The sequence below is a fragment of the Oncorhynchus masou genome, chromosome 23 (assembly GCF_036934945.1).
Source record: "Oncorhynchus masou masou isolate Uvic2021 chromosome 23, UVic_Omas_1.1, whole genome shotgun sequence".
NCBI lineage: Eukaryota > Metazoa > Chordata > Actinopteri > Salmoniformes > Salmonidae > Oncorhynchus > Oncorhynchus masou.
The window spans coordinates 13,595,185-13,621,488 of record NC_088234.1 but is presented as its reverse complement, the minus strand read 5'-3'; the positions used below and the strand labels follow the sequence as shown (position 1 = coordinate 13,621,488).

Sequence of the window (26,304 nt, the reverse complement as noted above, 5' to 3'; positions counted from 1 at the left end):
GTTTCACCATTTCAGAAACCATCCACCCATCAAGCCCCTTTTAGTTTCACCATTTCAGAAACCATCCACCCATCAAGCCCCTTTTAGTTTCACCATTTCAGAAACCATCCACCCATCAAGCCCCTTTTAGTTTCACCATTTCAGAAACCATCCACCCATCAAGCCCCTTTCAGTTTCACCATTTCAGACAAGGTTTACAAACGTTTTTACCCAAATGTCAACTTAACGTCGATTACAACCCACACAACATTCTACTGTGTTTGTGTGTTTGATTGTAAACACACTCTTAAATGTACTTACTATAATTGATATATGTGGTTGTCTCACCTAGCTATCTTAACATAGCTATCTTAAAATGTAACTGTAAAATGTGAAGAAAGAAAATGATATATGCCAGTTTTGGTCAATTGGGTAGGCTAGAAGTGCTTGGGGGAAAATTCTGTCTGTTTGTGTGTTTGTACATTGCGATGCGTAATAACACTCTCACGTGGTATTGGCGTTTTGTTTGTTTGTGCCCCTGTAAAACACACACATCTCACCACCCCACCTTTATTTCTCTTGTTTTGTTTTCTTTTTTTTGTCCTTGTAAATTTCCGTAACTCTAACACAAAAAGTGAGCTCTTTTAATATATAGAAAGAGCTTAACATTCTGACATGCACTTGTTGTTTCGTTTTTAAAAAATGTTTTCTTTTTAGCTGACAACACCTAACAAAGGCAATAATCTGAACAGAGAAAGTAAAAAATAAATTTAAAAAAAGAACAAAAATAATAATAAAGAAACAATCAACAAAGAACTTTTGAAAACGTCCGTCTGTAGTGCGGAGTTTCATTTTCTAACAATATGCATTTCTGCCATGTTTGTTACTTTCATCACTACTTCATCTCAGAATATGCTACTACAAAAATACTACTCAAATGCTACTACATACATAAACAGCCTGGACTTGACTTCACAATAGTTGCTATTATTAAACAAAGTTACTGTGTTCCACGGCTGTTTTGTCCTTAACAATGTTGCAATATACACTTAATAAGGTTTATATGTTTGTAGATGTTAAAATGACCTTGATTAAACTACTTATCCAGAGAATGGAGAGAAAGGGAGGTATGTTGAAATGTACACATTTTTTTACAGTATTACTACTACTACAACAATATTATATAAATGCAAGCAAAATTAAAAAGATATATTTTTTCATCACTAAATACTACTACTAACCCGTTTGTAGCCATCACTTTATAATTATAAAGCATTCAAAAAATTGTACTCCATGTAAGTATATGGCTAGGTTTACACTGAAAAAACATTTTGGGAGTGTGTGTGTGTGAGGTGTGTTATTTAACTTTAACATCTATCCTGTGCCCCATACCTAAGTCTATACTTTCCCCCAAAATAATAGTAGCACAACATTAATATCCATACAACGTTAATAATACTAGCTAACCTGTCTAGTTTTTACAACGTTAATAATACTAGCTAACCTGTATAGTTTTTACAACGTTAATAATACTAGCTAACCTGTCTAGTTTTTACAACGTTAATAATACTAGCTAACCTGTCTAGTTTTTACAACGTTAATAATACTAGCTAACCTGTCTAGTTTTTGCAATGTTAATAATACTAGCTAACCTGTCTAGTTTTTACAACGTTAATAATACTAGCTAACCTGTCTAGTTTTTGCAATGTTAATAATACTAGCTAACCTGTCTAGTTTTTACAACGATAATAATACTAGCTAACCTGTCTAGTTTTTACAACATTAATAATACTAGCTAACCTGTCTAGTTTTTACAACGTTAATAATACTAGCTAACCTGTCTAGTTTTTACAACGTTAATAATACTAGCTAACCTGTCTAGTTTTTACAACGTTAATAATACTAGCTAACCTGTCAAGCTTTGACAACTTTAAAAAATGCATAACTCGAATATTAAATCAAAACAGGAATAAGTATTGCCCTAGACAAAGTAAAAATGCATATCTTATTAATTAGCATCTTACGTATTGTCTTAAGACATTTCTTAAGTATTATGCTGAGTGTGTTCGGACTCCGTGTAAACCTAGCCACATGTTTCTGTTCCATACCCATTGTCAATCCCCAACATACACACATTTTTGCATCCGAATTGGAGGAAAAACCCCACATCCCATAGATCTCTCGTAGATTGTAAAGTTGTTTTTTTAAGTATTGTATTTAAAATAGTTTTGCATCTCAGTCTCACAAAAAAAATAGCTTCTGATAACTGAAAAATAATAACAATCAAAAAACATAATAATACATTTAAGAAACGAGAAAAAAAAAATCAAAAATCAAATTCTCCAAATCACCGCTTGAGAATAAGCAGAGAAAGTTGGGTATAAAATAAAATATTAAAATGAATAGAAGGACCAAAAAAAAAAATGATACATTTTTTCCAGATTACCAACATACCTTCAAATGGCATGACCACTGTATTTACCACCTCGACAGACACACAGCTGTGAATCCAATAAGAAGTCTCACTAAAATGATTTAAAACTGTAAAGTTACGAGATGAATGAATATATATCCTGTCTTTTATCTCACAGGATCTTGGTTATAACCTGTTATAACTGTGAGTCAATGACATATATAGGCTTCAACGTTCAATATATTTTACACTGTACTGTGCGTCCGTATATAATCGTGAAACTCTAGCGGATACTCAACAGCTGCAGCCATATCAAGGAAAAAGGGCTAAATGAAAACTCCGGAACCATAACCTTTGCTCTATGACCTTTGACCTATGACCTTGGTGGTTCCGAGCAGGGGTCAAGGTCTGGGCATTTTCATCTAACCTAAATCTATATAAGGTATGTATGTTTATTCAGACATTGGTCATTTAGTAGGACCGCTATAGTGAAAGCTTGGCAAGGTAAGTGTGAATATTTTTTGTTGTTGAAAAATAAAAACAATCATGAGCAACAGCGGCCATGTCTTTGACCTCAGCTGTCTGTTTGTTTAATTTGATTATTCAGCGTATCCAGATATATCTAATCTCAAAATATCTCTAATTATTGTTAAATCTCTTTCAGGCTCTGCAGTTATTGGAATCGGTCATTTTCTGCACAAGTACATTTAGGAGAATTTGTATAGTAGGTCGTACAGAGAAGCTGTGTTTGGACCTTGTTATCATAGATAACCAAAGCTGATTCTGATAACAATAATATATAGATTGACAGTTGTGTCTTTGCTGCGTTGCCTTGGGAGACCATCTGAGAAGTCTTTGGTACGACTTCAGACCCCCAAAACCCCCGTGTTCAGGTGGATTCCACCCAATAAAGGGAATAATATGCTGTTTCTTTTCTGTACATGTTTGGATGTGAAGATGAAAGAAATAAGGGAACGAAGTAAGAGTATTCACTCAACATTACCTGCGGAATGAATGTGCTGGTGGACTATTTCATCACAAAGCTCTAATTACTTTGAATTGAATGAAAACCCATTGAATGACCATGTCTGGTGTTACACAGAAATCTACCCCCCCCCCTTTACATCTGGTGTTACAGAAAAATCATTCCCCATATAAAACGTTTTCAGAACTTGGGCGTGGAGGCATAACCAGAAATTGTGTTTTAGTGCTTGTTTTTATCTTGCACATAGCATCTAAAATCTCTGTTCAAACGTACAAAATTACAATATGCTGTGTCTTGTTTTCTTCCATTCAGATGGATAGATAGGCTTTTAGGTTATTTACAATGTACACATTTACGTGACCAGGCCACATATATTACTGTACTGTATATGCAGGACAGTCAGATGATAATTTGGGTTGGATAACATGCATGTAGCACGGTTAGCATCATTAGCTATCACAACACTTGGGCTATATGCATGGTTGATAGGGTAGAAGGTCCAGCTGCGTTTCTCACCCATCGAAATAGAATTCCTAGAACGGCCATTCACATTCAAATCAACAGTAACAGCGGCCATGTTTCTATTCCTACGGTTTCTACCACTCCCATGTTCCTTACAGTATTTCGCATCAACAGTAACATAAGAGATAATTGCACAAGAGCACACATACAGTAGTTGTTCACAAAATAGGCATCGGCATGGTGCAGTATGGACAAGTAGTAAGATTAGATTCATTTTTTTTTCACAAGGGTTTTTTCTTTGTTTTTCCCTTAAGCAGGACATTAAGAAGAACATACTTCAAAAGCTTGTACCCACTGGTCAATTCCAGCTGCCTTTTCAGTTTCGTTGTGTCTTTCCAGTTTATTTTCAGTTTTGTTTTGATGGTGGTTTTAGTTGAATTTATAATTTGGCAAAGACTTTATATTTGCTAGTAGTCAGGCAATCAAGGGTTCATTTGTGCTTTTCTTATTGATTCCTTTCCCAGGTTCAGACAAAAATGGAGTCACAAAATTATCCTAATCTTTGTCATAGATTAAGATGTGTCTGAATACAGAGGGTTAAAAGAAGGAGAAATAAACAAATAAATGAATGGATGAAAAACGGAGAACAAAATGAAATATAAATTCAACAGCCCTTTCTGAAGTTGACAAGGCCATAATAAAACATGCATTAGGGTCTTAGCTTTTACTCATTTAGAAGATGTAGAAAAATAGGATTATGAAAAAATAGTTTTCAAATGTGTTAAATGTGCAAGCGTGTGGGTGTGGGTGTGTGTGTGTGTTACATATGTTGCAAGTGTGTGTGTGTGTGTGTGTGTGTGTACATCTACATTACTCGTGGCTACTCGATCCCAATAACTGGTCGAGACAGCTGTTTGAATCCATTCCACGCAGTCCTAGATCCTTATTAAACACCCAGCCAAAACCACTTACACCAGCAGCAGCTTCCAACAACCATAAAACCAGACAGTACTGTAGGTACCCATCTGTCTCTCTCCAAAACCCACAACAAGCATCTGAAAAACTCTCTCTCTTTTCCCTAACCTCTCCCCCTTCCCTCTTTTTCCTCTGCCCCTTCCCCCCGTTCTCTCTTTCGCAGAGTTGTTGCCCCAAATCTCGCCCTATTCCCTATGGGCCCTTGTTAAAAGTAGTACCCTACATAGGTAGCATGGTGCCATTTGGGACACAACCAGACTTTCCATTCACAACCAGCTGAGAAATCTGTCTGAAAAGGGTCTCTGTGTCTCTCGCCGTGCAACCAGACACTGTGACACATCGACAGATTACACACAGACACGCACTCACTCACACACACACACACACCCACACACATCTACACACACACCCACACACACTCAACTCTGAAACTCTAGCTAACTCTAGCTAACTGTCGCCTCTTAAATGTCACTGGCTAAGCAGTAAGCAGTTTAGGAGAGGAATAGACTCTTCTGTCTGTGTATAAAGTGTGTGTGTGTGTGTTTAAGGGGCCTTACTGTATCATGTATCCTAATATCAGCAGGTGACGGGCCTTCAACTCCATCTCATGTGGAGTTAGCCTATAGATATAAATACAAACCTTGCTGGCTCTCACCTCACCATAGGGGATTCAACGATAAGCCAAATGTATTTTAGCTTGGAAAGGACACTGATTGTGCGTCCCAAATGGCACACTATTGCCTAGTGTGCACTATGTAGGGAATAGATGTTCACTCTGAACACAGCCTCAGTCTGCAAACAGAACAGCTTTAACTTGACTTCCTGGTTCTCTAGCTACCCATGGACAGCAGGTGTAAAACTCACAACGCTGACATTGAGACACACTGACTCTAGACCAGGGATCTCCAACGCTGTTCCTGGAGAGCGACCGTCCTCACGGATTTCACTCCAACCCTAAACCGGCAAACCTGATTCTAATATCCCAGCTGGTTGATAAGCTAAATCAGGTTAGTTACAACTGGGGTTAAAAGCTGCAGGAGGGTAGCTGTCCAGGAACAGGGTTGGAGAGCTCTGGTCTAGTCAGTGTCTCAATGTCAGCGTTGTGAGTGATAAATTGTCACCTGCTGTCCATGGGTAGCTAGAGAACCAGGAAGTCATGTGCTCTGCCCTAGACACTAGAAGGGTACATAGTGTGGATACATAACAATGTAGTAGATATAAATAGTTTGACCGGCCTGGTCCTCTATTGTCATTCACCTCTCCCTACTGTTGCTATCTCTGTCTCCCCCACGTTTTTGTCTGAACTTTTACCCACATACTGTGCATGTGGGTTAAAGGTCAGACTCTACCGTGTGGAGCTTCATAGAGTGGTTATAAAGCATCTTAGCTTGGCGACAAAGCTTCATATACTTTTTCAGGGTTCTGTAACCTACTGTAACCATCCTCCCCTGGTTTTGCCTCTTAGGTACTGCAATAATAGACAGAGAGAAACTCCCTCATCTCCTCCTCCACAACACCCACACCATCCCTCATTCCCTCTCTCTCCCTGACCTCTCCTTCCTCCATCCCCCTCGTCCTTATGACCTCCACCTCTACCATTTCATAAATGAGGGATGAGTGTTTCGGTTTGCTCTCCCTTTCTTCACCACCAAGCATAGCCATAACTACTAAGACGAGCCACTATAATGGTTCGAGATCAGTACGTACTTCAGCCAAATTTGTTATGACTATCATAGACAGAGGAGTTGGCTAAAACGCAAACAGATCTGGGATCAGTCTATGTTATCAATAGAAGCTCATCTCTGAACTTCCTCCCGTCTGTTTCAACCATGGCACCTGTCACACTTTCTGTCAGACAAAATGCTATGAACTGTAGCAACTCCCATTCATCTACTTCATCTCAGCTCCAGCTGTTTATAATACTGCAAGTGTGTCCGTATTCAAAATGACCAAATATAGATTTAAAAAGATTACATGCTGTGACGGTTTTAAGAACAAAGTGAAAAGCGGTGAGGAATTAAAATGAAAAGAATGGGATGGGTGGAATACAAGGTATATAAGAGGAAATAATTAGTATTTTTAAAAAGACACAAAAAACACCTGCATACATTTGTACAATTAGAGAACACAGAGTCACAGCTAAATGATAACCAGCCATCAAATGAAGTACGGTTTGTACATCAAACTTGATCATTAATGTCTTAATTAATAAAAATAAATATTTTTTGGGGGGTGGGGAATATGATATGTATGTTTAATCAGCAAATATAGAACTAAGCATGCAATCAGATTCATAACGATAAATTATTCAATAATAGCGTGTGATCGGTTCTTCGTCTGTCGCGGCAATGGACAAGCACAGTGCGCTTGAACTGATGACACACAGGGTGTTTAGTCTCAATCTAATGTTTGCTCCATAACGGTGGCTGATTAACATCGCCCTTGACGACGATGACAGCGCGACAGAACACATCAGAACACACCAGCTGTTCAGTTAGACCTATGAATGACTGATGTTACATCCTTTCGGTTTCACTTCACCCTGCTGCCCTCCCCGACATTATCACAGCAGCAGAGAGCCAATGAATCGGCTGAACAAAGTGCTTACTTTCCCGCCCTCAGACCGAGCTCCGACTCAATGGCAGCACAGTGCAGTAACAGTAACCTCATTGTGTTGAGAAGCCCCTAATCAAGGGAGAGCATTAAATACCCTCCTCCTGGTTTAGTACATAACCATACAGTATCTTTCACATGTAAAATGCATGTCACATACTAATACACAGTGCTTTAGGAAACCCTTAAATATCGACCCTGTTCGTCATATCTATTCCCAAAGCTGTTGGTTCAACACCATTTGTTCTCTCGGCTGTGTTTGTGTGGAATGGGGGACAAGGGAGGAAGGAGAGTTCCCATTTTACAACAGTGGATGACTTGTACTGCTACATAATCTTTTAAGAGTGCCCGGAATTATTTTAATTCTGGAATGAGTCCGGAATTATCAGATTTGGAGCACTCTATAACCAATCAAATCTCCTTGGATCTCTGCCAAACATTCTCCTTCGAGCTTTCCCTCAAACACACAAAACATACCTTTAAGAACAAGACAAAAGACACCTACAGTACTGCATCTTCAACATTCACATCCCCCTGAAACACTGTGCATATATCTGCATGTCAAATATAGAAATATACAGTACAGAAATATACCAGGTGACAAACAACCAATTCACCAGACAACAATTAAGATAAAAACCATCATGTCTAGTCCGTATGAAGATGGAGGTGGGATATAGTCTTTACTGGATGGGTATGTTGAGGACTGAGGCAGTTTGAATGGCAACAACCTTGTCCCTATCGTAGTAGTGGATACAACATTGATTAGAACATGTTGTTGGGTGGGTAAGTAGTGGGCATTTTGGCAATAGATTGCATGGGCGTGGTGAGTCTGTGGGAATAGTTTTTAAGTTTTTAATACATGTCTGTGTGCATCATATCAAAGATTGTGTTCACCCTCCAACCAAATACCCTCCAACCTGTCGTATCCCTGGACGTGCTGCGGTGTGTACTGGTATCCATTTTAGCCATATGGTCTTGGAAAGCCATTGGATCAGTTGATCTGTGGACTCTGCAGGGTATATCGGCAGTCATACAATACAACACTGTGTGTCTGTGACCATGCAAAGTCCACTACCACCACTAACACCAACACCACCGTGACACTGTGGAATTATAAAATCACACTCCCCACTCGCACTCAGATGCTTTTAACTTTACCATGACGAGATAAAGGAGAACATGAAGTAACAGTAGCACTGCTTTCCATTTGCCAATCGTGCAGACAGACAGACACAGATATGGGGTGTGGACTGGAGTTTTTCAAATGTTTTTAAAATCAAAGAGACAAATTAGCTCATATTCTCCCATCTCAGTGACCTTTTTGTAAATACACTGAGCTCTATTCATTAAATGTCCAACCACGACCAAGGTAAATTTAAAACGACTACTCTCGTGTTGTGGCGTAGCCTACGAAGCCAAAATCTGAATTGTTCAAACCAGCTTTAAAAAAATAGGGAGAAATTTAACTAGGCGGTTTTCTGAACAATACGTTTGGTAAATCATCTGGTCTTGTGGGCACACACTCGCAGCAGGAAAGCACGCTCTCCAAGATCATTTACATACACCAGATGGTCGGCATGGATACGACAGTGCATCCAGGGAACCTTACCTTTGACCAGCCAAGAGTTTTAGATAACCTACATAGTGATGTTTTAAACTCTGTGGCTTTAAATTGGTCTTCAATCTATTCATGAGGAGAGATGGAAAGAGAGAGGGGTTGTATGGGCTTGTGAGGAAAAGCTCCACTTTCCCATATTATGGAGAATTTCTTAGAAATGATTTGATTGGGGGGGTTTCATGTGGGGTTTCGTACGTTGTGTAGGGGAATGCCTTTAGAGACAAGGGTGGGGTGGTGTAGGAATGATTGTGTACTGCGTCTTCTCTTCGCCACTGGAGTCAGGCCACTCACATCTTCATCTTCATCTTTGGCTTCCTCACGACTCGCAACAGAAAAAGAAGGGGGGTCAGTCCATGTTTGCTTCTTCGATCGGTGAAAAAAATAGGAAGTGCTTCTCAGAGAACTGAGAAAATCATTGTCAGCCTTGACAAAGTATTGTTTTGTTGGTTTGAAGGATATGGAATCCGGTATGTAATTTGCTTCATTCTTCATTCCACTTTCTCCAGGCATCTCATCCATCGTCCGATATTGATCCAGTCCTAAATCCTTAATTTATCATGGGTGAGTGCATTCATCCTTTAGAGTCAGGGAAAGACAGGCAAACCACTGATCAGTCTACCAAAAAATAAAAAGCTATTCTCTTCCTCCGTCCATTTCATCCTTTACAACAAGGTCCCTTTACAACGAGGGCAGGTTGGAGTCAGTGAAGTGGCCAGTAACTGATCTGTAGTGGTTTTAGTCTCAAGTTGGGGGTTGCAATGTAGGCTCGTTCAGTGCTACGTAGTGTCAAGGGCATCATGTCTTAAAGGGAACGTTCAAGAGCCGAAAGCTTATAAAGCTTCTTAGAGTGGCTATGAAGCTTAGTAGAGTGGTTATGAAACTTTCGAGAGCAAAGGGTGTCCCATTTGCTTATCTGAGCTCTGATCATTTCCCAAAGCTTATGAAGCTTCTTAGGGTAGCTATGGAGCTTCGTAGAGGGGTTATGAAGCATCTTAGAGTGGCTACGAAGCTTAAAATGGTTTCAGAGGGCTGTTTCACAGCATGTATGATGACTGAGTCTATGTTGATGAGGGACTACAATTCAGTCTTTACAAAGGTTGTCAGCTAATATTTGCGATGGCGACATTTACCATGGAAATATTTCTCTAGCTACTGAACGATGTTGTTAATGTTAAGTCAATCATAACTATTTTAGTTAAATTGTTTTAGTCTTTGTGGTTTACTGTAAAGTAAGTACAGCTCCCTTTTTCACACTATTAGCAATGTACTATAGAGTAAGCTTGGATTGCACATTAAGTGTTAGAAAGCCTCCAGAAAGCTTCTGCTGATAATATATTACCTCTTTAGATACTACGGTTGCATTCAAGTACACGAGGAAAAGTAACAATAAATTAGCAATATGATTAAGTGCTTAAAAACATAAAAACAAAACAACTGAGCAATTGTTTAAAAAAAATGAAATTGTTTTAAATGCAAACTGGCCATGTTTTAGTGTTATAAGCTAAGTGTAATTATAGCTGTTCCATTTCAGCCATTTTGTGTGAATTATAAGCGTGCAAATGCTCTGTAAGATTCACTGAAGGGCTATTGTTTGTTGGACAATATTTGGGGATTTGGTGCTGGATAGAATAGGTCCATAAGGAGTTCTACCATTACCATGGGAGTGATGCATTCTGAATCAGTTATATTCTGTTATTTCTAAAAGTTAAACGACTCCTCTCCTCCTCCTGTCATCACTTGCACTTTAGCACAACAGCCCATATGGTTTCATAAAGTGCCTCAAGAGTTGTGCAGACTTATTTGCAATTCAGAATGTGTACATATTTATACTTTATATTTACATTAAAAGGATTGAAAGGCATGATATTCTCCAAGCTAGCTTGCATTTTTCTCTTTTTCTTTTTTAAAGGAATAACATTAGCATCCTGTTGTTAAGAGCTAGATTTGTGTAAATGACTAAATGGTAAAAAAAAAGGTGAGAAACTAATTCAAACGAATTAGTAAAACGTTTTTCATGTAGCTGCCTTTTTTTGTGTCAAATATTTCCGTTAGCGGTAGTGTTCAAATCAAACGTATTGCAAATATTATGCAGCTTCTGAGGTGTTTCGCTATGGTTGCTTAGCGAGGTTGTTGCCAATCCTTCTGAAGTTTCTTGGGGAACTTTTCCATTTCATTTTCTAAAGAGAATGAGGTTCATTGGGTCTCTGGAAACTTTTAAAATGATTTCATGTTACTTCTTCTTCCATCTTGTCTCTCCTCTTCCTCCTTCCTCTTCCTCCGGGCTACACGACATCCGACTCGACCACGCATTGCTCCGTGTATTCCTTCACCAGCTCCACATTCAGTGTCTGGCAACAGAACTCGGCCATGGGTTTCCACATGGGAGGATCCAGGAACATCTGACACATGACGTGGCCCTTCAGGGTGGTGGCGTGGCGCCTCAGGTGACTCAGGAACTGCTGGAGCACCAGGCCTATGTCCTTGCCGAACACGTCGATGTTGAGGTAGTATGTGTCCGTCCCCACTCCGCGAGGACCTCCGGGAACCCAGAAGGGGTGGGTGCACAGGCTGGCCACAGTGGGGGTGTAGCGCTCGTCCACCATCCAGTCGATGTCCTTGAATTAATCAATTCATCAATTTTATTTGAGAAATGTGAAATACATATAGAGCTGCCCCCCTTTCCAGAAGTTTGCAACCCTAAAGCATGATAAAGTCAACTGACTTATTTCCATTGTGGTCCTCCTGTGATTATAATCTTACCTTCTTCAGAAGTATGACCATGTTGCTGGGCACTGGCTTGAACGGCTGCCAGTCCTGGACGATGGTAGCGTTAGGGAGCACGTTGGACATCAGGCCCGAGTTGAGGAACATCTGGTGGGCCTCGTTGAGGTCCAGAAGGACAGGGGGAACCAGAGGGGTCTCAGAACTCTGGGGGATACCTTCGGAGTAGGTGGGGAGGGTCACAACCGGTCCCAGTTCGGAGAGCCGGAGCTTGAGATCTTCAGCGTTGAAGCGAACCAGCAGTATGCCCTTAGCGAGAAAGGCAGTGGTGAAATGGTGTAGGGTAAAGAGATGCTTGTATGGTTGGATAATAGACTGTGAATCAAAAGTATCACATAATGAAGCATTGTGAAAGGTTAAATCTGTCATTTTGGTAAAACATGCTTCCCTGACAATTCTTTGTAAACTGCAAAAGTAGATTTGAGTTATAATGGCTTGACTCAGGTCTGAGTGTAGTCACAAATATAACGACTATAAAAATAACTAGAAACAAAATTGACAACTTGGAATACTTGACTTATGGTACAAATCCATCAATGAACCAATCAACTTAGCAATTAACCAATCAACCAAGCAATTAACCAATCAACCAAGCAATTAACCAATCAACCAAGCAATTAAATAATCAACCAATACCTACCTGTTTGGTGATGAGGCGGTACTTCTGGAAGTCTTTGGGCCCCAGCTGGTCGTCACGGGTCAGCCTGGTCACCTTCACCTCAGGCCACTTGGACTTGACCAGTTGAGAGCAGAACCGTAGCAGCACCCCTGCCACGCCCTTCCCCCTTTCCTGGGGGGCCACACGTAGCCCCTCCACCAGCATGGTCTCACCATCGTCAATCACACACACTGACTCCAGGGCAATCTGTTGAGGGAAGATGGGAGAAATGAAGAAGACAGGGATAGAGGAGAGGGGAAAAGAAAAACAAAGGGAGATTATGAACAACTGAATAAATACATTTTGTGAGTCATTTTCTTGTAATTTTTTCATGGTTGTTTGTAGGTAATAGAACTCTCAATGGTTCCAAAGTAGAACAGGTTCCTTTAGGACTCTTCTAACATGGATTCTATTTATATGGTAACACCCTTGTAATGCTCTTGTCACTCCTTCTCACAACACTTTGCCCTGCTTGCGTGCAAAGCAGTAGTGTGGCGGCAGGTTGGTCTCGGACAGCCAGGTGATGTAGCAGATACTGGTAGCTTCTAATACAGCCCTTATAATGGCCTTATAAACATGATATAACACATTTATAACACTCTTTAATAACCATTTTTCACCACTTTGACCTGCTTATGTGCCAGTATGACGGTGCGGTTGCGCTCGGACAGCCATGCTTGTTAGCGTTCATAACACTCTTATAACACCCGTAATAGAACCCTTATACACATGCTATAACAGGTTTATGACACACTTTATAACCTTTTCTCACCACTTTGCCCTGCTTGCGGGCCAGTATGACAGTGCGGTTGGACTCGGATAGCCAGGCGGTGTAGCGGGTCGGTAGGTAGTCAAGCCCTCCGTAGATGTCTTGGCTTATGGCCATGATCTCATCAAAGTCCTCCTCCGTCGCCACGGTGAACTGCAGGCCTGTCTGGGGCGGAGTCTCGGGGAGCTGGGGGCGGGGCAGGCTGTTCTCAATCTTCATCCTTACAGCTGGGGGGGGAGCGAGGGAGGAGGAAGGAGGAGAAAGAAAGGGAGGAGGAGAAAGGAAAGGAAAGAGAAAGTGAGGATTGAGGAAAGGAAAAGGGTTAGAGAAGGAAGATGAAGGAAAGAAAGGGAGTGAGAGAGAAAGGTGGAAAAAGGCAAGAGAGAGAGATAGATCGATGAAGAGATGGGGAAGAGAGAGGATAGGAATGAGGGAGAGTAGATTGAGAGGGAGAGAGATTGATAGAGATGGGGTAGAGAGAGGATAGGAATGAGGGAGAGAGAGATCGATAGAGATGGGGTAGAGAGAAGACAGGAATGAGGGAGAGAGTAGATTGAGAGGGAGAGAGATTTATAGAGATGGGGAAGAGAGAGGAAATGAATGAGGGAGAGAGGAGATTGAAAGGGGGAGAGATTGATAGAGATGGGGTAGAGAGAGGATAGGAATGAGGGAGAGAGAGATCGATAGAGATGGGGAAGAGAGAGGATAGGAATTAGGGAGAGAGATTGATAGACATGGGGAAGAGAGAGGATAGGAATGAGGGAGATAGATTGATAGACATGGGGAAGAGAGAGGATAGGAATGAGGGAGAGAGATTGATAGAGATGGGGTAGAGAGAGGATAGGAATGAGGGAGAGAGATTGATAGAGATGGGGTAGAGAGAGGATAGGAATGAGGGAGAGAGATTGATAGAGATGGGGTAGAGAGAGGATAGGAATGAGGGAGAGAGATTGATAGAGATGGGGTAGAGAGAGGATAGGAATGAGGGAGAGAGTAGATTGAGAGGGAGAGAGATTGATAGAGATGGGGAAGAGAGAAGATAGGAATGAGGGAGAGAAAATCTGAATTAGGCTGCTTGTAATGGTTTTCCTCCCCTTAGTCTGAAGAGGAGAGGCGAGAAATATCGGAGGACCAATATGCGGCGTGATAAGTGTCCATGGTTGTTTATTAAACACATAAACTGAACACTCCATACAAAACAATAAACGTAACGTGACTAACAAAAACCGAAAACAGTACCGTGTGGTGTAAAACACCGACACGGAAACAACCACCCACCAAACTACAGTGAAACCCAGGCTTCCTAAGTATGATTCTCAATCAGAGACAACTAACGACACCTGTCTCTGATTGAGAACCATACTGGGCCGAACACACAAAAACAACCTAGACACACAAAACATAGAATGCCCACCCAACTCACGTCCTGACCAACTAAAACAAACAATTAACACAATAACTAGGGTCAGAACGTGACACTGCCTGTGTACGTGCAGACATAATAATTCACATTTTCTGTTCCTGCAAAATGATTTTTCTGCTGTAGCAAACTGGCTGAAATTAAGATCCTACATCTGTACTCATGATTTCCAGGTGTGGGTTGATGGTCACTTTATACTGAATGTTATGGATTATTCTCATATCTGTTGATAGTGATTTTATTTTTGACCTTTATTCAACTAGGCAAGTCAGAATACATTCTTATTCCAATGACAGCCTAGGAACAGTGGGTGAATGACCTTGTACAGGGGCAGAACAACAGATTTTCACCTTCTCAGCTCAGAGATTCGTCCGAAGCTCTAACCACTAGACTACCTGCCGCATAATGTGGAGGTACAAGGACAGAGGACACACTGATTATACACTGCTGATAGTGTTGAATGTCATCAATACATTATGTAACCCATTTCAGGAAACTAGGCATATGTCACAGGTGACAAGAGCCATTTGAACACAATCTTTTTTTAATAAATTTTTTATGTGTTTTTTAGCATAAATGCCTTCTGGAACACATGAACTTTCATGTGCCTAACTAACAAACTTGTATTCAATCTGTAAATTCAAATAAAATTGTTAAATTACGAGCCTAGCTGGTTTAACCACAGAAAAAGTCAGCAACCTTCCCGCTAACCAGGATTGGTTGAGATAATGAAGGGGCTGGACATGCCGAGAGATGAGTTCAGATTGGTCTGCTATATAGCACGCTTCTGTCTCGTTGAGCTGGTCAGTACGTCTTGGTAATCCTGTCTAATGCAGCTTTTAAAAAAAATGTATTGTGTAATAAAACTGCATAAGTGTTACTCTCCACTTTCTGGAGGAACGAGTTTTGAAATCAGTGGAATTCGAGTATGATAGCTAAGGAGATGGAGAAAACACCTGTCTCCGGATTACATCTTCAAACTAAGTGCTACCATGGCATCTGTGACAGGGAGAAGCATCCAACCATGATGTATACGGGTAAAATAGTCTAGCAAGCTGCATTTTCAGATATTACATGTTTCTAATTTTGACAAAGTAATTTTCATTTAAAGTTAAAGTGTGCTGTTAGCTAGCGAGCTGATGTTAGTTGACTGGCTCACTAGCTAACGTTACGTTTACAATGTTATTATTCGTATCTCAGAGCCTTGATTTGGTCTTATGTACTGTATAAAAATTTGAAATTGTGTTTTTTTACATTGGATAAAATCAGAGACACAGAGCTACAATGGGAAAGCAATTCTGCTTTGAAAGTTGATGAACTTGTAACCTCACTTTTGAGAAAATGGCCTTTGAATGTTTTGGTACCTACTGGAGAGCTCTTCTTTGTCTACCCCCATTCAGCATCGTTCACACCCTCTTAAGCTTTAGTTCAACCAATCTCTTTAAGGGTTGATGCGAGCGTTCTGTCCTAACAACAGCAGTCAAGCTCCCAAGCTAACTAGCTAACAGTTGTCGCAGTGACATTCTATTACAATGGACACTTGCATAGTGGAGTCTTTTGTTAAGACATGTAGCTAGCTAGCTGAACAATGAACCATAATCCCAACTCATGATGTTACTACCCTGCATGAATCTACAGGTAGCTAACCACCAGGTTCAATGTTAGCTAGCTAACAGTTAGCTAGCTAACATTAGACTTTAACTAGCCAAGCAAATAGCTCTGAGATACAAGTAATAAGATCATACACGTAACGTTAGCTAGCTATCTAACAGTACACTTTAACTTGAAATGAAAAGACTTCATGTCAAAATTTGAAACTTGTAATATCTGAAAATCAGGTCAGAAATCGGAGTAGATAGCCAGAGCGAATTTACCAGCTACGTCTATCAACAGTTGTCACAGTAACATTCTATTGAAATGGATACTGGCATAGTGGAGTCTTTTGTTAAGACATGTAGCTAGCTAGCTAGCTAAACAATTAACCATAATCACAACTCATGACCTTACTACCCTGCGTGAATCTGCAGGTAGCTAACCAACCAGGTATATATGGCTATAACTAGCCAAGCAAAATGTATAACAGTGAATAATCAGTGTGTCCTCTGTCCTTGTACCTCCAGTCTGGCATCAATCACACTCTTAGAAAAAAGGGTTCCTAAAGGGTTCTTCCGATGTCCCCGTAGGGTAACCATTTTTGGTTCCAGGGAGATCATTTTTGGTTCCACATAGGTTCCATGTGGAACCCTCTGTGGAAAGGGTCCTACATGGAAATCAAAAGGGTTCTACCAGGAACCAAAAAGGTTCTAACCACACAGACAACAGGACCCCTCACCACACAGACAACACAACCCCTAACCACACAGACAACAGGACCCCCTAACCATACAGACAACACAACCTCTAACCACACAGACAGCACAAACCCTAACCACACAGACAACAGGACCCCTCACCACACAGACAACAGGACCCCTCACCACACAGACAACAGGACCCCCTAACCACACAGCCAACACAACCTCTAACCACACAGACAGCACGAACCCTAACCACACAGACAACAGGACCCCCTAACCACACAGACAGCCGAACCCTAACCACACAGACAACACAACCCCTAACCACACAGACAACAGGACCCCTCACCACACAGACAACACAACCCCTAACCACACAGACAACACAACCCCTAACCATACAGACAACACAACCTCTAACCACACAGACAACAGGACCTCTAACCACAGAGACAACACAACCTCTAACCACACAGACAACACAACCCCTCACCACACAGACAACACAACCTCTAACCACACAGACAACACAACCTCTAACCACACAGACAACACAACCCCTAACCACACAGACAACAGGACCTCTAACCACACAGAAAACACAACCCCTAACCACACAGACAACACAACCCCTAACAACACAGACAACACAACCTCTAACCACACAGACAACACAACCCCTAACCACACAGACAACACAACCTCTAACCACACAGACAACAGGACCCCTAACCACACAGACAACAGGACCCCCTAACCACACAGACAACAGGACCCCTAACCACACAGACAACAGGACCCCTAACCACACAGACAACAGGACCCCTAACCACACAGACAACACAACCCCTAACCACACAGACAACACAACCCCTAACCACACAGACAACAGGACCCCTAACCACACAGACAACAGGACCCCCTAACCACACAGACAACAGGACCCCCTAACCACACAGACAACAGGACCCCCTAACCACACAGACAACACAACCCCTAACCACACAGACAGCACAAACCCTAACCACACAGACAACAGGACCCCCTAACCACACAGACAACACAACCCCTAACCACACAGACAACACAACCCCTAACCACACAGACAACAGGACCCCTAACCACACAGACAACAGGACCCCCTAACCACACAGACAACACAACCACTAACCACACAGACAACACAACCCCTAACCACACAGACAACACAACCCCTAACCACACAGACAACAGGACCCCCTAACCACACAGACAACAGGACCCCCTAACCACACAGACGGCACTAGTGTATTTTCTGGTCTGGTCATTTTCAGGATGCCAGGCCACTTTGCCTGTCCAGTTTGGCACCAGTTTACATGTGGCACGGAATGAGGAGACTGGCATCTGTCCCCCTCCCACTCCTCTCTACCAACCCCCTACCCCCCTAATCCCCTTTGTAACCTCTTTGGATTCCTCAGAAAACACAGTCTCGCTCGGAAAACAAACACCATTTCTCCAGGCTTGGGAAAAAAACGTGGCGAGACGGGCGAGAGGAGCGGAGGGCTCAGGTCGTTGGAATGTGATTCCAGAAAGGTGCAGAGAAGCTTGGGCAGTTAAAGACTGTTTGTATGTGTGTGTGGGTGTGTCTCTGTCCATGTGTGTGTCTCTGTCTCCGTCTGTGTGTTCTCAGCCCCATGCATGCATGGACAGTCAGCGTTAGTTGGCCCCAGGGGGAATGAGGCTTCTAGCTGAAGCGGTGAAGCAGGGCCGGACATTTCTGATAATCTGTCGATGGGAGATGTGAGTCTGGAGAAGGGGCGGCGGGGACGGAGGGAGGGAGAGAGAGAGGCCGGACGCCTGCATGAGACAGAGAAAACACTGTCTCGCCCCACCAGATCCCAACTCTCTCTCTCTCTCTCTTTCTCTCTGGTACTTTTCCATCAACTGGCATGCACAGACATGGTGCCGTCAACAATGTGTATAAACCCAGGATGACTGAATTGAAGCCACTGCGCAGCCATCTTGGTACTCCTCAATTGTAAAAAAAATAAAAAATGTGTTGGAAGCTATAGAAAGGCTTTTATTAATATCTATATTTGTTTATTCTATTACAGACACCTTAATGCATACTTTTACATTATTACATTATATTATGTAAGATAAACATAAAAAATATATATACAGTGCATTCGGAAAGTATTCAGACAGCTTGACTTTATCCACATTTTGTTACGTTACAGCCTTACATTAAAATGTATTAAATTGTATTTTTTTTCCTCATCAATCTACATACAATGACAAAGAAAAAACAGGTTTTTCGATTTTTTTTTTTGCAAATGTATAAAAATTCAAAACTGAAATATCACATTTACATAAGTATTCAGACCCTTTACTCAGTATTTTGTTGAAGCAACTTTGGCAGCGATTACAGCATCAAGTCTTCTTGGGTATGACACCACAAGCTTGGCACACCTGTATTTGGGGAGTTTCTCCCAACCTTCTCTGCAGATCCTCTCAAGCTACACTACCGGTCAAAAGTCTTAGAACACCAACTCATTCAAGGGTTTTTCTTCATTTTTACTATTTTCTATATTGTAGAATAATAGTGAAGACATCAAAACTATGAAATAACACATATCAAATCATGTAGTAACCAAAAAGTGTTCAACAAATCAAAATATATTTTATATTTGAGATTCTTCAAATAGCCACCATTCTCTCAACTAGCTTCACCTGGAATGCTTTTCCAACAGTCTTGAAGGAGTTCCCACATATGATGAGCACATGTTAGCTGATTTACCTTAACTCTGCAGTCCGACTCATACCAAACCATCTCAATTTGGTTGAGGTCAGGGGATTGTGGAGGCAAAGACAAAGACACGGCGATTAGAACCAAAAATCTTAAATTTGGACTCCAGACCAAAGGACACATTTCCACCAGTCTAATGTCCATTGCTTGTGTTTCTTGACCCAAACAATTCTCTTCTTCTTATTGGTGTCCTTTAGTAGTGATTTCTTTGCAGAAATGTGGCTTAATTCACACAGACTCTTCTGAATAGTTGATGCTGAGATGTGTCTGTTACTCCGTGAAGAATTTATTTGGGCTGCAATTTCTGAGGCTGGTAACTCTAATGAACTTATCCTCTGCAGCAGAGGTAACTCTGAGTCAGTTTCATTATATCGCTTGATGGTTTTTGCAGCTGCACTTGAAGAAACTTTAAAAGATCTTGAAATGTTCGGGATAAACTGACCTTCATGTCTTAAAATAATGATGGACTGTCGTTTCTCTTTGCTTATTTGACATGTTCTTGCCATGATATGGACTGGTCACAACACAACTGAATGGCTCAAATGCATTAAGGAAATACATTTCAGAAATGAACTTTTAAGAAGGCACTCCTGTTAATTGAAATGCATTCCAGGTGACTACCTCATGAAGCTGGTTGAGAAAATGTTAAGAGTGTTCAAAGCTGTGTCGTGGAAATTCTAATCTGTAATGAGGAGAAACAAGGTCAATCACCAATCAGGATATTACTTTATTTAAAATGTATTCATAAGGAAAGCATAGAGCAATTGCTTCTATAATGATGAGGCTTGTGGGCTCAACACTTCCAAGTGTTGTGACGAGTACCTCTGACACAGGAAGAATACAAATATATTTTATAGAAAAGACACGCCCTTTTAGTCTTCATTACAAACAACAGATGTATGGAATGGGTCACAAGGTAAAACTTGATATATGAGAAAGGAGTCTCCCGTAGCCAGACAGCATTTGCTATGAAGACTATACTTACTTTTTAGTCTGGCCCCTAAGATGAGGCTCCGAAAACAGAAACATCAAGCACAGAAACATCAATTCATTCTATGGCATAAATCAATTGTCAACTTCAGATACTCCCATCTCAAGTAAAACCCCTTCTTGACCACATACCTGGACAAGCTGACTGAGGGGAGTGAGCCTCTAGGTCATACACTACCCCAGGATAGGTGCAACATCAGAGATGACATACGATGGTTCCAGACACTACCACACACATCTTTTCTTAGACACTATCTACTCCAAGGCCAAAGGAGGGAGTGACAAGCACACAGACATTGTGGAGACAAGTAATTGGTTCCTCATTAATCACACCATCCATTCACATGGTTTATGAATAGGTAAAAACACATTTACATGGTTTAGAATAGGTAAAGACACATTCACATGGTTTAGAATAGGTAAAGACACATTCACATGGTTTAGAATAGGTAAAGACACATTCACATGGTTTAGAATAGGTAAAGACACATTCACATGGTTTATGAATAGGTAAAAACACATTTACATGGTTTAGAATAGGTAAAGACACATTCACATGGTTTATGAATAGGTAAAAACACATGCACATGGTTTAGAACAGGTAAAGACACATTCACATGTTTTATGAATAGGTAAAAACACATTCACATGGTTTAGAATAGGTAAAGACACATTCACATGGTTTAGAATAGGTAAAGACACATTTACATGGCATAGAATAGGTAAAGACACATTCACATGGTTTAGAATAGGTAAAGACACATTCACATGGTTTAGAATAGGTAAAGACACATTCACATGGTTTAGAATAGGTAAAGACACATTCACATGGTTTAGAATAGGTAAAGACACATTCACATGGTTTAGAATAGGGAAAGACACATTTACATGGCATAGAATAGGTAAAGACACATTCACATGGTTTAGAATAGGTAAAGACACATTCACATGGTTTAGAATAGGTAAAGACACATTCACATGGTTTAGAATAGGTAAAGGCACATTCACATGGTTTAGAATAGGTAAAGACACATTCACATGGTTTAGAATAGGTAAAGACACATTCACATGGTTTAGAATAGGTAAAGACACATTCACATGGTTTAGAATAGGGAAAGACACATTTACATGGCATAGAATAGGTAAAGACACATTCACATGGTTTAGAATAGGTAAAGACACATTCACATGGTTTAGAATAGGTAAAGACACATTCACATGGTTTAGAATAGGTAAAGGCACATTCACATGGTTTAGAATAGGTAAAGACACATTCACATGGTTTAGAATAGGTAAAGACACATTCACATGGTTTAGAATAGGTAAAGACACAGTCACATGGTTTATGAATAGGTAAAAACACATTCACATGGTTTAGAATAGGTAAAGACACATTCACATGGTTTAGAATAGGTAAAGACACATTCACATGGTTTAGAATAGGTAAAGACACATTCACATGGTTTATGAATAGGTAAAGACACATTCACATGGTTTAGAATAGGTAAAGACACATTCACATGGTTTATGAATAGGTAAAAACACATGCACATGGTTTAGAATAGGTAAAGACACATTCACATGGTTTATGAATAGGTAAAAACACATTCACATGGTTTAGAATAGGTAAAGACACATTCACATGGTTTATGAATAGGTAAAAACACATTCACATGGTTTAGAATAGGTAAAGACACATTCACATATGAAGAGAATCCCTCCTGTCCTCTTCTCTTTCTGATATTCTGCATAGCAACAGGGACATGTGAAAGACAAGCCTGACCTCTCCCCTCTCTGGGCCCCAGGTGACTGAGCCCCAACTGAGGGAGGAAGTGCAACTGCCAACACCAGAGTCCGAAGGGATACATTTTAATAACAAGCATATCATATAAGCATATCATGCAGATAAGACATCTTAATTATCTATGTTACCTAACTAATTCTGATTCTTCTGCCACAGCTGGGGCGGCAGGGTAGCCTAGTGGTTAGAGTGTAGAGGCGGCAGGGTAGCCTAGTGGTTAGAGTGTAGAGGCGGCAGGGTAGCCTAGTGGTTAGAGCGTTGGACTCGTAACCGGAAGGTTGCAAGTTCAAACCGCCGAGCTGACAAGGTACAAATCTGTCGTTCTGCCCCTGAACAGGCAGTTAACCCACTGTTCCAAGGCCGTCATTGAAAATAAGAATTTGTTCTTAACTGACTTGCCTGGTTAAATAAAGGTAAAAAATGGGTGGCTATTTGAAGAATCTCAAATATAAAATATATTTTGATTTGTTTAACACTTTTTTGGTTACTATATTATTCCATATGTGTTATTTCATAGTTTTAATGTCTTCACTATTCTTCTACAATGTAGAAAATTGTAAAAAAAAAAAAAAAAAACCTTGAATGAGTAGGTGTTCTAAAACTTTTGACCGGGAGTGTATGTCAGGTTGGATGGGGAGCGTCGCAGCACAACTATTTTCAGGTTTTTAATTTTTTAAATTAAACTTTAAAAAAAACATTTAAAAAAACCTGTTTTCGCTTATTCATTATGGGATATTGTGTGTACAATGATGTTTAAAAAAAATCAATTTTATAATAAGGCTGTAACGTAACAAAATGTGGAAAAGGGGAAGGGGTCTGAATACTTTCTGAATCCACTGTACGTACACACACACACACACACACACACACACACACACACACACACACACACACACACACACACACACACACACACACACACACACACACACACACACACACACACACACACACACACACACACACACACACACACACACCGTTTGTCATAGTATCAGTGTTAAAGATAGGAGTTGAAGGTCTATTGGTAACAGGAGATATGGATGCGTCAAACTCAAACAACCATTCCCTATTGAAACATACAGTAAATTATGTCCTTTAACAACATTGGACGGAAGGCAGGCAATGTAGTGTACAAAGAGGCACTGAGTGATATGCTCAAACCACATACTGTATAATGTAATATAGTACATATAATGTAATATAATACTGAACAGAATATAATCTGCCCTCAAATTGTTTCTCTCTTCCTTTGAAACCGCAGTGAAACAGACTAGTAGTCACATGATGTCAACAGAGGAGGACAGCAAAGAGGAGGATTTAGGCTATACAGTGCTGATGTCACACTCTTGTGGTGCTCTGACTACACACACACACAAAAACACACACACCACACAGACAGTACATACTCACACACAGTACACCTAATCACACACACACACACACACACACACACACACACACACACACACACACACACACACACACACACACACACACACACACACACACACACACACACACACACACACACACACACACACACACACACAGCTGTCCTGTAATAAACACAGAGGACTTGAAAGAGATTAGAACACTACTGTACGTTATCCCTTCACGTAATTGAAGGGACACGGCGACAGATGTGTCAAGGTTTGAAATAGATGTCTGCATCCCAATTATTCCCTATTTAGTGCACTACTTTTGACCAGGACCCATAGGCTCTGAGGGCCCATAGGCTCTGAGGGCCCATAGGCTCTGAGGGCCCATAGGCTCTGAGGGCCTATAGGCTCTGAGGGCACATAGGTTCTGAGGGCCCATAGGCTCTGAGGGCCCATAGGCTCTGAGGGCCCATAGGCTCTGAGGGCACATAGGCTCTGAGGGCCCATAGGCTCTAAGGGCCCATAGGCTCTGGCCAAAAGTAGTGTGTGATATATACTACCGTTCAAGAGTATGGGGTCACTTAGAAATGTTCTTACTACTTCCGGCGCCGACAGAGATGGCCGCCTCGCTTCGCGTTCCTAGGAAACTATGCAGTTTTTTGTTTTTTTATGTGTTATTTCTTACATTAGTACCCCAGGTCCTCTTAGGTTTCATTACATACAGTCGAGAAGAACTACTGAATATAAGAGCAGCGTCAACTCACCATCAGTACGACCAAGAATATGACTTTCGCAAAGCGGATCCTGTGTTCTGCCCTTCACCCAGGACAACGGAATGTATCCCAGCCGGCGACCCAAAAAAACGACTTCGTAAAAGAGGGAAACGTAGCGGTCTTCTGGTCAGACTCCGGAGACGGGCACATCGTGCACCACTCCCTAGTATACTTCTCGCCAATGTCCAGTCTCTTGACAACAAGGTTGATGAAATCCGAGCAAGGGTAGCATTCCAGAGGGACATCAGAGACTGTAACGTTCTTTGCTTCACGGAAACATGGCTCACTGGAGAGACGTTATCGGAGTCGGTACAGCCACCTGGTTTCTTCATTGTAGCTGGGGATTTCAACAAGGCTAATCTGAAAACAAGACTCTCTAAATTGTATCAGCATATCGATTGCGCAACCAGGGCTGGCAAAACCTTGGATCACTGCTATTCTAACTTCCGCGACACATATAAGGCCCTGCCCCGCCCTCCTTTTGGAAAAGCTGACCACGACTCCATTTTGTTGATCCCTGCCTACAGACAGAAACTAAAACAAGAAGCTCCCACACTGAGATCTGTTCAACGCTGGTCCGTCCAATCTGATTCCACACTCCAAGACTGCTTCCATCACGTGGACTGGGTTATGTTTCGTATTGCGTCAGACAACAACATTGACGAATACGCTGATTCGGTGTGCGAGTTCATTAGAACGTGCGTTGAAGATGTCGTTCCCATAGCAACGATTAAAACATTCCCAAACCAGAAACCGTGGATTGATGGCAGCATTCGCGTGAAACTGAAAGTGCGAACCACTGCTTTTAATCAGGGCAAGGTGACAGGAAACATGACCGAATACAAACAGTGTAGCTATTCCCTCCACAAGCCAATCAAACAAGCTAAGCGTCAGTATAGAGTCAAAGTAGAATCTCAATTCAACGGCTCAGACACAAGAGGTATGTGGCAGGGTCTACAGTCAATCACGGATTACAAAAAGAAAACCAGCCCCGTCACGGACCAGGATGTCTTGCTCCCAGGCAGACTAAATAACTTTTTTGCCCGCTTTGAGGACAATACAGTGCCACTGACACGGCCTGCAACCAAAACATGCGGCCTCTCCTTCACTGCAGCCGAGGTGAGTAAAACATTTAAACGTGTTAACCCTCGCAAGGCTGCAGGCCCAGACGGCATCCCCAGCCGCGCCCTCAGAGCATGCGCAGACCAGCTGGCTGGTGTGTTTACGGACATATTCAATCAATCCCTATCCCAGTCTGCTGTTCCCACATGCTTCAAGAGGCCCACCATTGTTCCTGTTCCCAAGAAAGCTAAGGTAACTGAGCAAAACGACTACCGCCCCGTAGCACTCACTTCCGTCATCATGAAGTGCTTTAAGAGACTAGTCAAGGACCATATCACCTCCACCCTACCTGACACCCTAGACCCACTCCAATTTGCTTACCGCCCAAATAGGTCCACAGACGATGCAATCTCAACCACACTGCACACTGCCCTAACCCATCTGGACAAGAGGAATACCTATGTGAGAATGCTGTTCATCGACTACAGCTCGGCATTTAACACCATAATACCCTCCAAGCTCGTCATCAAGCTCG

General features: G+C 41.4%; 1 protein-coding gene across 1 annotated transcript in view; it reads right to left on the bottom strand.

Annotated features, from left to right (window-relative positions):
* Positions 1–609: 609 nt before the first annotated feature.
* LOC135510341 (histidine N-acetyltransferase-like) overlaps positions 610–26,304 on the bottom strand; it is a 45,954-nt gene continuing 20,259 nt past the window's right edge. Inside the window, exons 2-5 of the mRNA XM_064931189.1 lie at positions 13,260–13,483; positions 12,470–12,694; positions 11,809–12,078; positions 610–11,663 (exon numbers count right to left, since the gene is read on the bottom strand). Of these exons, the coding sequence (XP_064787261.1) occupies positions 11,331–11,663; positions 11,809–12,078; positions 12,470–12,694; positions 13,260–13,475 (1,044 nt within the window). The 5' untranslated portion in view covers positions 13,476–13,483 and the 3' untranslated portion in view covers positions 610–11,330. The remainder of the gene's footprint in view (positions 11,664–11,808; positions 12,079–12,469; positions 12,695–13,259; positions 13,484–26,304) is intronic.